Here is a 16,318-nt window from a genome sequence, read left to right as displayed (position 1 = left end):
TAAATGTACATTTATATTTTTGTATGACATTTAATCAAAGGTATTTATTCAGGTTCTGTCCGCCTAGCTTCATGAACTACATGAATAATATCAACAAATTCAGTATATAAATAAAGTAAAACCACACAAATTCCTGAATTGCATCAAATAAAACATCTGAAACATTTATTGCAATGTTTTAAAGGCATTACATGTTAGTATGCAAAACAAATAAGACGTGTCGCATGTCACAGGAACATGCAACAAAAACTAAATTCATCAAAATCCGACAAAATATATAGTTCAAATCTTTCCTAAGCACTGCTCCATTATCATCATCACTCTTTGCACCCTTCGAAGCCCAGATAAGGGTGGAATAAATAAAATAAAAAGTAGTGATGGGTCAAAAATATTCCCTATAGGCAAATAAACGGTTGTTGCAAAGGTCATTTGGTCAGTAATCTGGCGTGCCGACTCAACACTATTGACCGTGTGACTCAATCCACACATTCATATCAGTGGGGATTCAACAATCAGTGCTGCGGGAACCTAAAGCTGCATCAACACCGTCTAAAAACTGTGTTTCTTCTTAATAAATATGCACCAAAACATCTGTAAATAATGCTATTTCAATATTTAAACTTGTAAAAAGCTTAAGAGAAGTAAAAAGCAAAGCTGTAACAGTGTAAAAACAAAAACAAACCTGTCTAATGCTTGGCAATGTAACTGAAAAAAAAATATATATATATACTAATAATGTATAGCTGCAGTCAAAATTATTAGCGCTCCTGTGAAATTTCAACACATAATAATTTTAATAACTAATACGCCATGATGACAGTGCACAGTTATTTTGAAATATAATAGTATTTACCTTTAATTGCAATTTAAATGGTTAATTATGCAGGTTATGTTAATTAGGAAAGTCATTGGATAACAGTGGTTTGTTCTGGAGCCAATCTAAAAAGATTTCTTATAATATTGACCTTAAAATGGCTTTACATTTTTTTAAACTAGCCAAAATAAAACAAATAAGACTTTCTCCAGAAGAAAAAATATTATAGGAAATACTGTCAAAAATTTCTTGCTCTATTTAACGGTAGATATTTTTTGAAAATTCACAAGAGGGCGAATAACTTTCCATTTAACTGTATTGCATGTCATTTCCTTAAGCCTTTGAATATTTATCAGTAGGTCATGATGGGACGCAAATCAAATAGCATTAAAAGATGTCGTTTTTCCACTTGGAGATCCTCAAAATGAAGCTGAGGAGTGTGGAATGTGGAGTGAAATGAAGAGGACGCTGATGTTATGAAGACGCTGCCATTCGAACTCTCTGAGGTGGAGTTAAAATCATATTTTTTGCAGCTATGATTGTGTTTTTCATCAGCATGGCTACAGTCATGGGGCCAACGCCGCCGGGAACTGGAGTAATGAAGCTGGCCTTCTTTCTGACACCTGTGGAGATAGATATATTTTAATATTAGAGATTTTAATATTAGATATTAAAAGTCAAAACAATTATGAAAACTATCAAATTTAAATCATTCAGGGTATTAATAGGAATCAGAGTAAAATTTAAGACATTTTAACCCTTGTGTACTGTTCAGATTGACTACCCTTTGGTTATGTTGGGGGCTGTTTTTGCCCTATTGACTTCATTTATAATGACATTAATTAATTGCAAAGCCATAACCGCATAATCATGCATTCTTGATTGCTGGTGGTTTTCTTTGTTGGGAAAAACATTTTTGCTGTTGATCATCAGTTACGGGTAGCATTAACTTTAGGTAGGCCTGTGCAAAAATGTTTCAGGCTATTATATGGAGTTCTATAGAGTATATCAACCAATAATAGCTAGTGTGCATTAACAATACTATGCTTATTCTTGCTCTTCCCAACAGGGAATCTAGCAACAACTAATAATGCATGATTATTTGCTGTCATGGCTTAGCAATAAACAAAATGTCATTATAATGGACGTCAATGGGGTAAAAACAGCCCCCAATATAACAAAAAGCTAGTCAATTTGCAGTTTAGAGTGTATTTTTTAACAATTTTTAAAGCATTTTGCCAAAATATGCATCAAAATAAGATTAGTCAACAAACATCATCCCATTCGCTGAAACACAGAGAAAGTTGTGGCCAAATTAAGACTTAAAATCATCTCAGAGTGGATGAAAACATCCCCAACAGCACACAATGGTTAATTAAGATCATTTTTAAGACTCCTTTCACACATTTTAAAACCTCATCGCCACTTTAGGTTTCATTGGTGATATTTGAACTTACTAAATACTAATTGTAGGACATTAAAATGTAATCTAAAACATTATTCATATACTGAATTAATATTCTAATCCAGCAGGTGGCGCCAAAATGAAATTCAACACATTTTATCCATTGTGTATTGTTCAGATTGACTACCCTTTGGTTATGTTGGGGGCTGTTTTTGCCCCATTGTAATCACATTATTTAATTGCAAATCCATGACAGCATATAATCATGCATTCTTGATTTTTGCTGTTTTTTTCTATGGGGAAGAGGTCAGATTTGTCATTTTTGCAGTTGATGATCGGTTGGAGGCATTACAGCTTTAGACAGGCCTGTGCTAAAAAGTTTCAGGCTTTTATATGGAGTTCTATGAGAGTATAACAACCAATAACAGCTTGTTTGCATTAATATGCTTACTATGCTTACTCTTTGAAACAGGGAAAACCATTAATGCTGTCATCAAATTAAATGCTGTCATGGCTTTGCAATCAAGAAATGTGATAATGGAAGTCAACGGGGCAAAAACAGCCCTCAACATAATGAAAAAGAAGTCAATTTGTCCAGAGTGTGTTGTGGAGTTTTTGAAAAATATTCAAAGCATTTTCCAAAAATATGTGTCAAAATAGGATTAATCACCACAAATCGTCCCATTCGCTGAAACACAGAGAAAGTTGTGGCCAAATTAACACTTAAAATCACCTCAGAGTGGATGAAAACATCCCCAACCACACAGAAGAGTTAATTAACACCCTTTTAAAGACCCTTTCCACACATATTAAAACCTCATCACCACTTCAACGTACTAAATACTGATTGTAAGACATTAAACTGTAAAACAAAACATTATTCATTAGCCCCTTTCACACATACAGACCTTTCCGGAAAATTGCCGGCAATTTTCCGGAAAGGTCTGTATGTGTGAACAGGTCCTTTTTGAAAATACCGGTAAATTCGTTCTGGCTATTTTCCGGAAAGAGAAGTTGTAACATTACCGGTAATTTGCCGGAATGCTGCGCTGTGTGAATGCAGAAGGAAGATTCCCGTAATAAGCGCGTGCACGTCTAGAACGTGCTGACGTGAGACGTCTGCTTTAGCCAATCACAACAGTCAGACGCATTTACGTCCGCGCGGTTTGTGAGGATAAAAGCATTTGAATATTTTTCCAGACACATTTAGCTGCTAGAAGTTAGTCAGATCACGTTTATATGTTCTTCTTAATGCCAACTGTGTAAATAATCATCGATGAGATGCTTATGATAAGCCGTTGTTTGTTTACCTTCAAGCTTTGCGTGCGCCTGTAAAACAGCCTGTGAGCGCCTGCACACGCACATATTATGAACATCTCGACATGCGAAAGTGATCCTGCGAAAGTTGTTCACAATATTGATCATCTACAGAGTTTGTAATTTAGGCAAATGTTTACAAACACAAGCGCAGCCGTTTAAAGCTCATTTGTGGTGAATGATGTCAGAATTTACCGGTATTTTGGAATGGATGTGTGAATGCTCTTTTACGGAAAAATTCCATAACGTCCTCGCCTGTGTGAACAGCGCTTTTTTGAAAATACCGGTAAAGTCGTTCCGGAAATTTTTCAGATATTTACCGGTATCACTGTGTGAAAGGGGCTGTATACTAAATTATAATGCTAATTCAGCAGGTGGCGCCAATAGAACAGTGGGAATAATAACGGTGTTACCTTGGCAGTAAACAAAACAACTTGATGTCAAACCTAACAGGGTTTTACAGATTTCATAAACTACACAGCATCCCAATATCCTCAGATTAAATTCAGGCAAACTTTAGCGTACAACTATACATTGTTTAATAAAAAATGATAGCATTTATGACTTTTTAAAGGCCTTAAACTTCTATAAATTGATTTATCAATGTTTTAATACTGCTTAAGACCCCGCGGACACCCTGTCCTTACAAACCCATTTACTGTACAGTACATTCAGAAGAGTTAATATTGTAAACTCAGTTTTATTCCTTCAGCTTAGTCTCCATTTCAAAGGTCGCCACAGCAGAATGAACTGTCAACTTTTCTAGCATAGGTTTTAAACAGCGGATGCCCTTTCAGCTCCAACCCAGTAATGGGAAACACCTATACACACTCATTCACACACACACTCATACACTACGGCCAATTTAGTTTACCTAATTCCCCTCTAGTGCATGTGTTTGGACTGTGGGGGAAGCCAGAGCACCCGGAGGAAACCCACGCCAACACGAGGAGAACATGCAAACTCCACACAGAAGCGTCAACTGGCCCAGCCAGAACTCGAAACAGCGACTTTCTAGCTGTGAGGCGACAGTGCTAACCACTGAGCCACCAATTTAGTTCAATAAACAAGGGAAATTCAAGTCAAGGAAGCAAACAAATAGTTGACATTCAGATGTGTCTTAACATTTAATGATTTAGTGGACGCTGTTATCTAAAGCAGCTTAAAAATGTGAAGAACAAACAATAGAAGCAGGGTTACGTGACAGGAGGAACTAAATGTTGAGTCCCACTTAAACAAACACAAAACAAATAGCATAGTGTTTAAAAATATCTAAATATAGTAGAACAGAATTAAATTTTATGTGCTAGTTTTAATGGATGAAGTGCTGACATATGAATAGTTTCTGTAGCTATTAATATAATTCAATAAGAGGGCAGCACGGTGGCTCAGTGGTTAGCACTGTCGCCTCATTGCTAGAATATCACTAGTTTGAGTTCAGGCTGGGCCAGTTGGCATTTCTGTATGGAGTTTGCATGTTCTCCCCATGTTGGTGCAGATTTCCTCCGGGTGCTCCGGTTTCCCCCACAGTCCAAACACATGCGCTATAGGTGAACTGAATGTGCTGAATTGGCCATAGTGTATGAGTGTGTGTCTGTTGATGAGTGTAAACGAGTTTCCCAGTACTAGGTTGTAGCTAGAAGGGCATGCGCTGTGTAAAACACATGCTGGATAGTTTGGCGGTTCATTCCGCTGTGGCGACCCCTGATGAATAAAGGAACTAGGCCAAAGGAAAATGAATGAATGAATGAATTTAATAAGAATGCTTTTAAAAACTCAATAAGCAATTAGTTGCAAGTAATTAAATTTACATAATTTGAGGCATAATAAGGACACACACACACACACAGATAGATATACATAAAAACAAAAAAATGTAGGGGATAAAGCATGCAAAAAGTATTAGAACTGTGTTAAAAGTAGAAAATATACTATCATAAATATAAAAATTAAAAATCTTCAATATTGAGTCAATGATGCTAAAATAACACTAGTGTAGAATTTTAATTATTATTAAACAATAGTCGAATGTTAAGTAGAATGTTAAGAATGTAAATGTAAGTAAAATAATAGTATATTTAACAGTTAATGACAAATTACAAATAAATAGTGATGCATTGAGTAAATCATTTGAATTTGCGATCTCCAGAAACGTTTATAGGGCTACGTTTTCAGAATGAGCCTATGTTGTCTAAAACGTACTCCAATAATATTTGTAAAACATTACATTAAAACATTACATAAGTAAAACACCATAAAACAGTTCTATTACAGTGTAGTAGAGACATAACCCTTAAAAGTAAGCACAGAGAACATCAGAAAAGCATTTAAAGAGGCAGTTCACCCAAAAATAAAAAATCTGTCTTCATTTACTCATCCTTCACTTGAGTTTCAAGACACAAAGGAAGACATTTTGAAGACAGCTGGAAAACTGTAACCTTTGACTTCCATAGTATTTGTTTTTCCTACTATAGAAGTCAATGGTTACAGATTTTCAGCATTCTTCAAAATATCTTCTTTGGTGATTATCTGAATAAATGATGACAGGATATCCATTTTTGGGGGAACTGTCCCTTTAACAACTTATTATATTAATTCACACAACCTCCTTTCTTACCTTCAAAGTCCACGTCACCAACAAGTCTGTTTTTCCCAGTCATGGGGTCCAATATTCTGTTGATCCCGACATCTATAACTGCTGCACCCTCCTTTATCATATCAGCCGTGATGAGGTTAGGAATACCTGAGGAAATAAACACTGTATGAGCAGATGACAACAAAACATGTGGAAGAAAACATGCATTACGATAACGAGTTCTGTCGTATGGAAAAAAACCAAACCACGCCCCTAAGCTCAATCGTGATTGGCGGATGAGCAAATCGTACTACAATTTACAAATGACATCATACAAATTAGCAACTAAACCAAAAATTTACAAATAGGCATAAGACAGCAGCGTTGGATAATTCTGAATTAAAGTGTGAACCTGCACAGTAATTATTTTTATTAAAAAAGTAATCTTTTTAATATTATTTACTTATTGTATTTATTGTTACGTTCTTATATTTTTTTGTATGTTGTATGTTTATCTTTTACTTTAAAATTGTTTTTAAATAATACTACTAATAATAATAATACATTCATTCATTTTCTTTTCGGCTTAGTCGCTTTAATAATAATAATAATAATAATAATAATTCATTTATTCATTCATTTTCTTTTCGGTTTAGTCCCTTAATAATAATAATAATAATAATTCATTTATTCATTCATTTTCTTTTCGGCTTAGTCCCTTTTTTATTTATACATTGTAAAACACATTACAAAAATATACAAAAACATAAACATGTAACAATAAGAAAATACACTGAAGAGTATTTTGAGCAAAATAATAATAATAATAAATAATAATAAAATATATATATAATAATAATGATATATTTTTTAAAAACACTAGTGCAATCTTATATCCAGGTAAAACAAGTCTTTAGTCCCTTTAATAATAAGTAATAAGTAAATAAATAAATAAATAAATAAATAAAAATGTGAACCTGCAGCAGCGACGATAATATCTGCGATTTTAGTGTGCTGTCGGAGCTGTTCTTTGGGAGTGTATCTGTGGGAGATTGTCACTGTAGCATCACCTGAAAGAAAAACAGTGAAGATAAACAAACAATAATAAGTAATATAACAGAATTTGTTTATAATACAATATAATAACAATAAATGTAAATAATAGATGATTGATTAAAAAAAGTCTTTCCATATAAAACCCATTGGCTTTATTTTCAGCGCACAGACTGACCTCCAGGCCTTTCGTGTCGTCCATCGGTGTGTAGCAGCATTGCGATGGGCATCCCCACGTTCTTGGAGCGGCCAGCCACCAACACATTCTTTCCCAGCGTCTCTATGCCTTAAAAATTCAGATATTGGATATGAGTCACTTTTAAAAAATTATGTAAGGGGGTTGTCTATAAAATAAAATAAAAAATGTAATACATAAATTAAATTAAAAATAAAATAAAAAATCTGTGAAAAAATAAAAATTTACTATCAAAATCTAGTGTAAATGCAGCCTTATTCAATGCACGTTTCAGGATTTGTATGGTCATTTTAGCTGAATATAATAAATCTGATAAATGTTACGTGACGCTCACCTGTGCGTTTGATAATCTCCCAAACTCCCCATGGAGTGGCGGGTAACATAGTTGACTGATCCAGGCACATGCGACCCACATTGACCACATGGAAACCATCAACATCTTTCCCCGGGCACACGGCATTACATACACGCCGCTCATCGATGTGATCTGCGCGCGAGAGGAAAAACAGTGTGACCAAAACACAGTGTACCTTCAATAAGGACTAAAAAAAGTAAACAAAAGTGAAAGTTTTGGTTTGAAATGGTCACACTGATGTTTAAGCCTGAAGACATAGTTCACCTAAAAATGAAAATTCTCACTGTTTCCTCTCACTCAAGTGGTTCTAAAACCTTTATGAATTCCTTTCAGGTATCACTTTTCTTCTGTTGAACATAAAACAAGATATTTTGAAGAGTTTTAGAAGTAAGCAGCCATGGACAAACGTAGTAGGAACTAAATATACAATGGAAGTCATTGGGTTCTATGTTAACGATCTAGGCGCAAAGTCTAAAGCGCAGGGCGCAAAAGCATTAAGGACATGTCTGAATCCATTTTTGCAATTTAAAAGATGGAAAAATATGCTCTGCGCTGCAGCGCACGGTCTAACAGGGTTGTGCTTATTCTCTTAAATAGTTCTGGGTGTGCTTTGAGCATAACGTGCATTAAACCAATCAGAGTCTCATCTTGCATTCCCTTTTGTAGATAGTTGCATCGCTCCATGGTGCATTTGCTATTTACATGGCGGACTTTGTAAGCAGAAAAACTGAATGCTGCACTAGCGAGAAAACAGTTAAACAGAGCATCTGCAGCGCGAGGACAAGGAACGAGCCTCCTCCATTCAGCCTCTTTACTTTACTTTTCCTCTTTACTCCTTTCGTGAGTAAGGAAACAGTGGAAACTCACTCCACTGAAAACATCATTAGTCTACATATTTAATTTAGTTTGTTAAGCGCAAAGATTTGTTTCAAAACTATTTTTAAATTCAGTTCTAATCTCCAGCAAACGAATAAATGAACAATAATAATGAAGTGTGCTCAAAAAAACAGTGATATCCAAACACCCGTCCTGTTCTCATGCCCTATATGGTGATGCAGACGTCTCCAGAACCCCACAGGTGGACAAATCTACCCTTGTGTTTATTAAAGCAAATATAAATATGCATATAATAAATAATACTGCTAATAATATTAACACTATACAGATGCAGATTGTTATGGTTGCACTGAAAAAGCCCCCTGAGATGAAGAAGGCAGTGGTTTTTAACAGGATGAGTAAATTATGACAAAATTTAAAAAAAAAAAATTCTGAAACCCACATCAGCTCTTGTTTATCAGCTGTAGCGCTTCTGTTAACCTACCAGGAAGTGGCAGCTGAACCAACAGCCCGTCTACTCTGTGATCTGAGTTTAGTTTCACAATGAGATCAAGCAGCTCCTCTTCGCTGATATTAGAAGGTTTCAAGATGGTCTCGCTGCTGATACCTACAGAAAAAAACAGAGAGAGAAAAGATTAATACATTGCAAAAAAGAGTTTTTGTTTTGTTTCATGTCCAAATATGTCAAAATTCTTAAAATCAGGGAGCATTTTATAGACAAGTAAAATATATTGTTTTAAGAAAGTTTATTTTAAGAATTTAGGAATTTGATTTATTCATTCATTTTCTTTTCGACTTAGTCCCTTTATTAATCTGGAGTCCCCACAGCAGAATGAACCGCCAACTTATCCAGCACATTTTTAGGCAGCAGATTCCCTTCCAGCCACAACCCATCTCTGTGAAACATCCACACACACACACACACACACACACTACGGACAATTTAGCCTACCCAATTCACCTGTACCGCATGCCTTTGGACTGTTGGGGAAACCGGAGCAACCCAGAGGAAACCCACAAATAGAAACTCTGAGGCTCAAACCAGCAACCAAGCGACCTTCTTGCTGTGAGGCAATTTTATATTAAGCGGCCTTAACTATTAGATACTTACATCAAAAAATAAGTTCAATGTACGTATTGTGTTCATATTGTATTGCACAACACTTATGGTACTATTAAGGTTTGGTAGTATGAGTAGGTTTAAAAGTGGGTTAAGGTGTAACAAATGGGTTATTATGAATGTAATAACAGAAATTAATAACAGATGCAATTATATGTGGATTTGTTTTAAAAAATAAGTACAATGTAAAACCATGTATGTACTTAAGAAGTGCACTGTACCAAATGACCAACTTAAAAGTAAAGTACATAGTTATTAAAGTCACTTAATATAAAGTGGAACAAGTCTTTCCTTAAAACAAGCTTAATTAAATGCCAATGGAATAAGCATAATAATAATAATAATAATATTGTTTTAGTTTTGAAATAAGTTTATTTTCCTTACCCCTTATTTTGACTCAATTTCTGAAAACAAGACAATATATTTTGCTTGTCTAGAAAATGCTTCTTTATTTAAGACTTTTTTTTAGATATTTTTACTAGAAAGAAACACATAAATAGCTTCTTTTTTTTTTTTTTTTGCAAAGAATGATGCTCTGATTTTTGCATTTGACTTGCTGTCTGAGACAATCTACAAACTTTAAAGGGGCAGTTCAGCCAAAAAATTTATATAAATAAATAAAAATACAAATTTACTCATTATTCACACTCACGTGATTCACAACCTTTACGACTTTTTCTGTTGGACACAAAAGAAGAATGTTGGAAACCGTGACCTTTAACATCCATAGCAGGAAAAACAAATGCTGTGGAAGTCAATGGTAGTTTAATCAAACATTCTTCCAAATATCTCTTTTTTTAGCTCAACTCAAGAAAGAAACTTTATTTTTGGGTGAACTATCCACCTAGACAATTTCTGCAGATTTTGGGATCATCATATGTGATGACCAGCACATTACTTCAATATTTTATCATATATCTAAATAGAGGCCACAAACATATCACAATATTTCTGCATGATTATCTTCTATTTTGCATGAATAATGTCATTTTTGAATGTCAAATTTGAAGTTAATGTCGGTTTTTGTGCATGCAGCTCCACGATGCTCTTCATTAAAATCTCTTCACATATTAAAATCCTGCAGTGCATGTAAAAACGAAAGCATTTAATGCAGTGAGGTTTCTCTCTGGATATACTTGCTTGCATGAGTTTGTACAGCAGCAGTGTGAGAAACTGTAAGGAGTCACACGATGTGAACTATAAATAGGTTGACATACTGTACACACAGCCAACAGCAGAAAGTGACACCGCATGCAGACCACAGCAAGACTGAAGACAAGCAGACTCATATGTGCTTTCATTTACCGTTCAGCTTTTAAACATTTTAAAGGGATAGTTCACCCATAAAGATTCAGTCATGATTTACTCATCCTCTAATTAATCCAAATCTGATTTACTTTCGTTCTTCTGTTGAACACAAATGAAACAGACATTAGCTTCCATTGTATTTTTGTTCATCCTATGAATGTCAATGGCTGTTTTTTGCCCCAACATCTTCATTTGTGGAATAAAGAGAGGAAATTGTAGAAAAAAGAAATACAATAACTCTGCCTTCAACCGTATATAGGATAACCAGGGAATGATCTATAGCAACGTAATAGAGAGTGTCTTACCAACTTCAGCTGCCGCGCGGGTCTTATTGAGGACGTAAGAGTGACTGGCTGGATTGTCACCTACTAAAACCACACTCAGGTGAGGCCGTCGATTTCCAGCAGAAACCCACTCCTCCACATCATCACGTGCTTCATTGCGGATCTGACGGGCCAGTTTCCGACCGGAGATCACCACAGCATCTTGTCTGGAGAACAAAGGAGGATTGAAAATAAGACTGTTTTACTTAACCTGGCAGATTACGCTGCTTGTTTTAAGAAAAAAAAAACTCACTTATTTTTGACATATTTGTTGTTGTCTAGAAAATGCTTCTTGATTTATTTATTTATTTAGAAATTTAGACTAAAAATGAGACAAAAACACCAATTAAGAAGCCTTTTTGCGCTATATGAATATGATGAAATGCATATTCATACTTTTTGCATTTGACAACAGCCTCTTATCTGGAAGAAAAGAGGACTGAAGGGCATGAGAGGATCCTCATTGCCCACATCCATAAAAAAATATTCTAATAATTATACTGTATCTATTATGGCATTTACACAACTGTTAATGTATGATCCAGCACACTGTATAGTGTTAAAAGCGATGGCTTCCCCCCCAAAAAAAAGTTCTGTCACGCTTACTTTTTTTAAACCTTTATATGATTCTTTTTTTTTTGTTGAGCACAAAAGGAGATAGTTTGAAAAATGATAAAACCTGTAACCATTGGCTTGCATAGTATTTGTGTTACAGGTTTTTGGCGTGCTTCAAAATGTTGATTTTGTGTACAATATATAGAAGGTTTGCAACCACTTGAGGGAATGTAAACATTGTGGGAACTATCCCTTTATTAAACTGATCAACTATCAAATACTGTATCTGTCACGATCACCAGTGATCCAGGCTTGCACTTATACTTTAGTTTGAACTACAGTAAATTATGTGGTATTTTAGTATAATATATCCTTGTTGTAAAAAACTAGGGTATTTACAAGTATAATATAAGTAACTGGTTTGCATAACAGCAACTTTTCAACTAATTATCATTTATACTTGTATGCTAGATTGCTCTGTACGTTCTAAAAATGCTGGATTATGGTTACATTTAACTAAATAACTAAGTGTATTGTGTGTCGATATGTTTGGGGAGGTGTTTCACGATTTTCAACTTCCATATAGTGAACCTAGTGATCATCAATGCTTCCTGATTTTCATGGTGCATTTTTGGACTTTTTTAGGGAGTAGGTTTCATTGCACTAAAAGGGTTTTGTGATTGAGACAGGTCTACAACGGTTAGTTCACGCAAAAAATTTAAATGATCCCATTATTTATTCTACCTTAAGGCACCCTAGGTATATTAGACTCTCTTCTTTCAGTCCACTTTAGTCCAAGTCATTTTGAAAATTATTTTACATTATATTTATATATTATTTTTATATTAAATAATTATTTTGTATTATATGTATATATTATTTTTTTAATAATATATCATTATTTAATTTTAAATTTATATATTATTTTTATATTATATTACTATTTTTTATTATATTTATATCTTATTTTCATATTTTATAATTATTTTATATTATATTTATATCTTATTTTCATATTTTATAATTATTTTATATTATATTTATATATTATTTTCATATTTTATAATTATTTTATATTATATTTATATTTTTTCATATTTTATATTATATATATTATTTTCATATATTTTATATTATATTTATATATTATTTGTATATTTTATAATTATTTTATATTATATTTACATATTATTTTTATATTATATAATTATTTTTATATTATATTTCCAGTTCTACAATGTTTTTTTATTATAAAAAGGCAAATAAAGTGAATCCATAGTAGAAAAGTGCCTCGTACTGCTCTCAGGGGTAAATAATGTCTTTGGTTTTGCTCCAAAATTTTAATTTCTGTGCATCCCCACTTTTTTTATTATGGATAGATGTGCTTTATTTGACTTCTTTGGACTTGTAAATGGAGCCTGAAAGGCCAAATCTAAAATTGTCTAAATAACTTTTGCTGTGTTTACACTGGACACAACATGCGCAAATAAATCACGCTATTAGCGCATAAATAGACGCGTGAACATTTTGAGTTTGTCGTTTCATTCACTCCAGAATGTCTGCTGAAGTTCAGATTTTCCAACTCGAGCGATTCACACGTTAATCTTTTTTAACGTGTAAAACACTCAACTAGTGCTACTTCATTTGTGTGAATAGCGTCATTCGCACCACCTTCTTCACACGAATCGCACTGTAGGATGTCTATTCGTGTCTTTGCATTCCCTTAACATGTAAATCACTCGCTTTTGATGCTTAATCTGCGTCTGGTGAACGCAGCATTAGACTGAAAGAAGAATGTCATATACACTTGAGGGCGAGTAAATGATGGGATCGTTTTTAATTTTGGGTGAACTAACCCTTTTAAATAGCAGACTCCCTAATAAGTTCCCTGACTACAGAACAAGACCCAACCCTAGAAATTGGCAACAGCTCTTGTTCACTTAAAACAAATATGAATGAGCACGAGTTTTTCCTGTGTAACTTATCTGCTCATACAAGCGTTGCTCAGCAATCCAGATACACTGGGAGTCAAAGCTGTGGTCTGAAGATAAGCTGTGTGCTGCTGTGACTAATCGAAGACTTATGGACATACAATAGCTTTTTTAAAATCAATATCTCAGCATATGCAAAGTGTTCATTTTAGTGTTGTAAAACTATTAAAACATTGTGCATATCTCATTACAATACTTTTGCATAATTCTATTTTATTTGTACAATTAAGTAAATAAAATTAACTTAAGTGATTATAAAGGTATGTGAACGTTGGAGAAAAAAGTTTTATAGATGGGAGAATGTACTGCTGTAACATTCATTCATTCATTCATTCATTTTCTTGTCGGCTTAGTCCCTTTATTAATCCGGGGTCGCCACAACGGAATGAACCGCCAACTTATCCAGCAAGTTTTTACGCAGCGGATGCCCTTCCAGCCGCAACCCATCTCTGGGAAACATCCACACACACACGCTCATACACTACGGACGATTTAGCCTACCCAATTCACCTGTACCGCATGTGTTTGGACTGTGGGGGAAACCGGAGCACCTGGAGGAAACCCACGCGAACGCAGGGAGAACATGCAAACTCCACACAGAAACGCCAACTGAGCCGAGGCTCAAACCAGCGACTTTCTTGCTGTGAGGCAACAGCACTATGTACTGCGCCACTGCTGTAACAATTTTGTGAAAAGTGTTGTGAAATGTTTAGAAAAAAATAGATCTTTTAATTTATTAAAGAATTTTTTATTCTTTATTGTAAATGGCATTTAAACAAAAAGAGCCTTGTTTGTAAACTGAAACATTGTTTAAAATGTATTTGTTTTATATTTATTATGTATTATAATAAATGAACACATATTGGATATAGAAAATGCCTTTTAAAAGTTCTTGTAGGAAAACATTTGACATTGTTAAGGTACAAAGTGTCTTGTCACTGAAGTGGTGCCTTCATGGATCAGATTTGTACCTTTGATGAAGATAAAATGTTGTGTCTGCAGGTTTAAAAAAAATTTTAGTTTCCCATGGTACAAATCATGTGCTTAAAGGTGCAATCTGCAATGCTACAAATGTGTTTCTTTGTCTTAAGGTACAGTTCGATCCTATAAAAAAGTACAGCCCCATGCACTGACAAGGGTTTGTACCTTTTTTGGTACAGCATGTACCATTTTTTCTGAGAGTGCAATAAAATGATCTACTTCAATCAAATTCCAACCCTTTTTCACGTGAATCTCTCAGTTGTCAGTCTTTCTTCACTTGGAGAAATTAACTTATGACCTCAGGACAAATTCAGGAGGCTTTAGGAACCTCTCCAATCCTTCCTACACAAACTTGCTTATTTCCATCAATCATGTTGTATGCAGTTATAGCATATTCTTCAATGTACAACTTATGATATGTGAAAATAACTAAAAAACTGAGTTATCTTTTTTATTTGATTTCTGATACTAAAATCAGCAACTTAAGCAAAAAAAAAGATAATTTAATAAAAAAAATCATAAATTTGACATCTAGAGACAGTCTCAAATCTGTTTTATTTATTATAATGGTTACATCTCTATAACATTGTGTATTTGTGCATTATTAAAGTTTAGTTCCTATGATAAAAATATCAAAGCAGACCCAAATGCTGCTAAAAGGGCATGAGAACTATCTGTCATGCGTGCAGAATCCTGTAAATTAATAAACTAAATCACCGACGACGAGGCAGAAATGAACAAGGGTGTGTGCTAAATTTGAGCAATCATGCGTATACTATTGCGTAAAATCATCAGAGAGGAAACCCAACACATGAGCACTGAATTAGCAGCAGTGTGTCCCTGTAGAAACCTGATGCCTCGCCGGTGTGTGTGTGTGTATGTGTGTGTGTGTGTGTGTGTGCAAGCGTTTTCTGACATTACATCAGCCAGAGCTCCAGGACCCGGCGAGCCGCTCGGGGGCGCGCACACCAACCGAACAATTAACCGGCGTTTGTTACATAACTAAAACCCCGAGAACAAGTCGCAGATCTCACACATCATAAACACATTAAACTGTAATACTCATATTATTACAACATATGTGAAGCTAATAAAGAGTTAATGACAGAACAGTTTCGATGACAATCAGTTTAACGCGAGCGATGAACGCTAGTGCTAGTAACATGCTAACCCCGTGTTTATTACACTCACAAATGAGAATAGATGCTAATTAGGACACTTACCTTGAAGATGACAAATGAAAACTACATGTTTGATGGTGGAAATGCCGGCAGAGTTTCCGCAATGCCCGGAGTGTAGCCATTGTGTGTATAAATAAGATTAAATTAAATAAATACTCACAAACGGCTAAATCGCGCGTATGCGAGACTAAACAGACTAGACGGGGAAAGGCAGAAAAGTGTGCACACTAAATATTTAGTGGCAGCTTATAACCCCGATGCCCTGTGCGTGGCTAAAGCGTCATTACATGATCATACATCCACGATG

General features: G+C 34.6%; 2 protein-coding genes across 2 annotated transcripts in view; one reads left to right on the top strand and one right to left on the bottom strand.

Moving 5' to 3' along the window:
* Positions 1 to 16,318, top strand: part of kiss1rb (KISS1 receptor b) — a 360,900-nt gene that overhangs the window by 182,013 nt on the left and 162,569 nt on the right. The window lies entirely within an intron of this gene.
* On the bottom strand, positions 139 to 16,294 carry mthfd2 (methylenetetrahydrofolate dehydrogenase (NADP+ dependent) 2, methenyltetrahydrofolate cyclohydrolase). Its single transcript, NM_001002181.1, is given in 8 exon segments — positions 139 to 1,437; positions 6,154 to 6,279; positions 7,089 to 7,181; positions 7,343 to 7,450; positions 7,695 to 7,847; positions 9,037 to 9,159; positions 11,286 to 11,470; positions 16,054 to 16,294. Coding segments are annotated over 8 exon segments (1,017 nt in total). The 5' UTR covers positions 16,134 to 16,294; the 3' UTR covers positions 139 to 1,288.

Source organism: Danio rerio, chromosome 5, assembly GCF_052040795.2.
Source record: "Danio rerio strain M-AB ecotype USA chromosome 5, GRCz13ab, whole genome shotgun sequence".
Taxonomy (NCBI): Eukaryota; Metazoa; Chordata; class Actinopteri; order Cypriniformes; family Danionidae; genus Danio; species Danio rerio.
The sequence above is the reverse complement of the archived record's forward strand: the minus strand, read 5'-3'. Positions and strand labels throughout refer to the sequence as shown.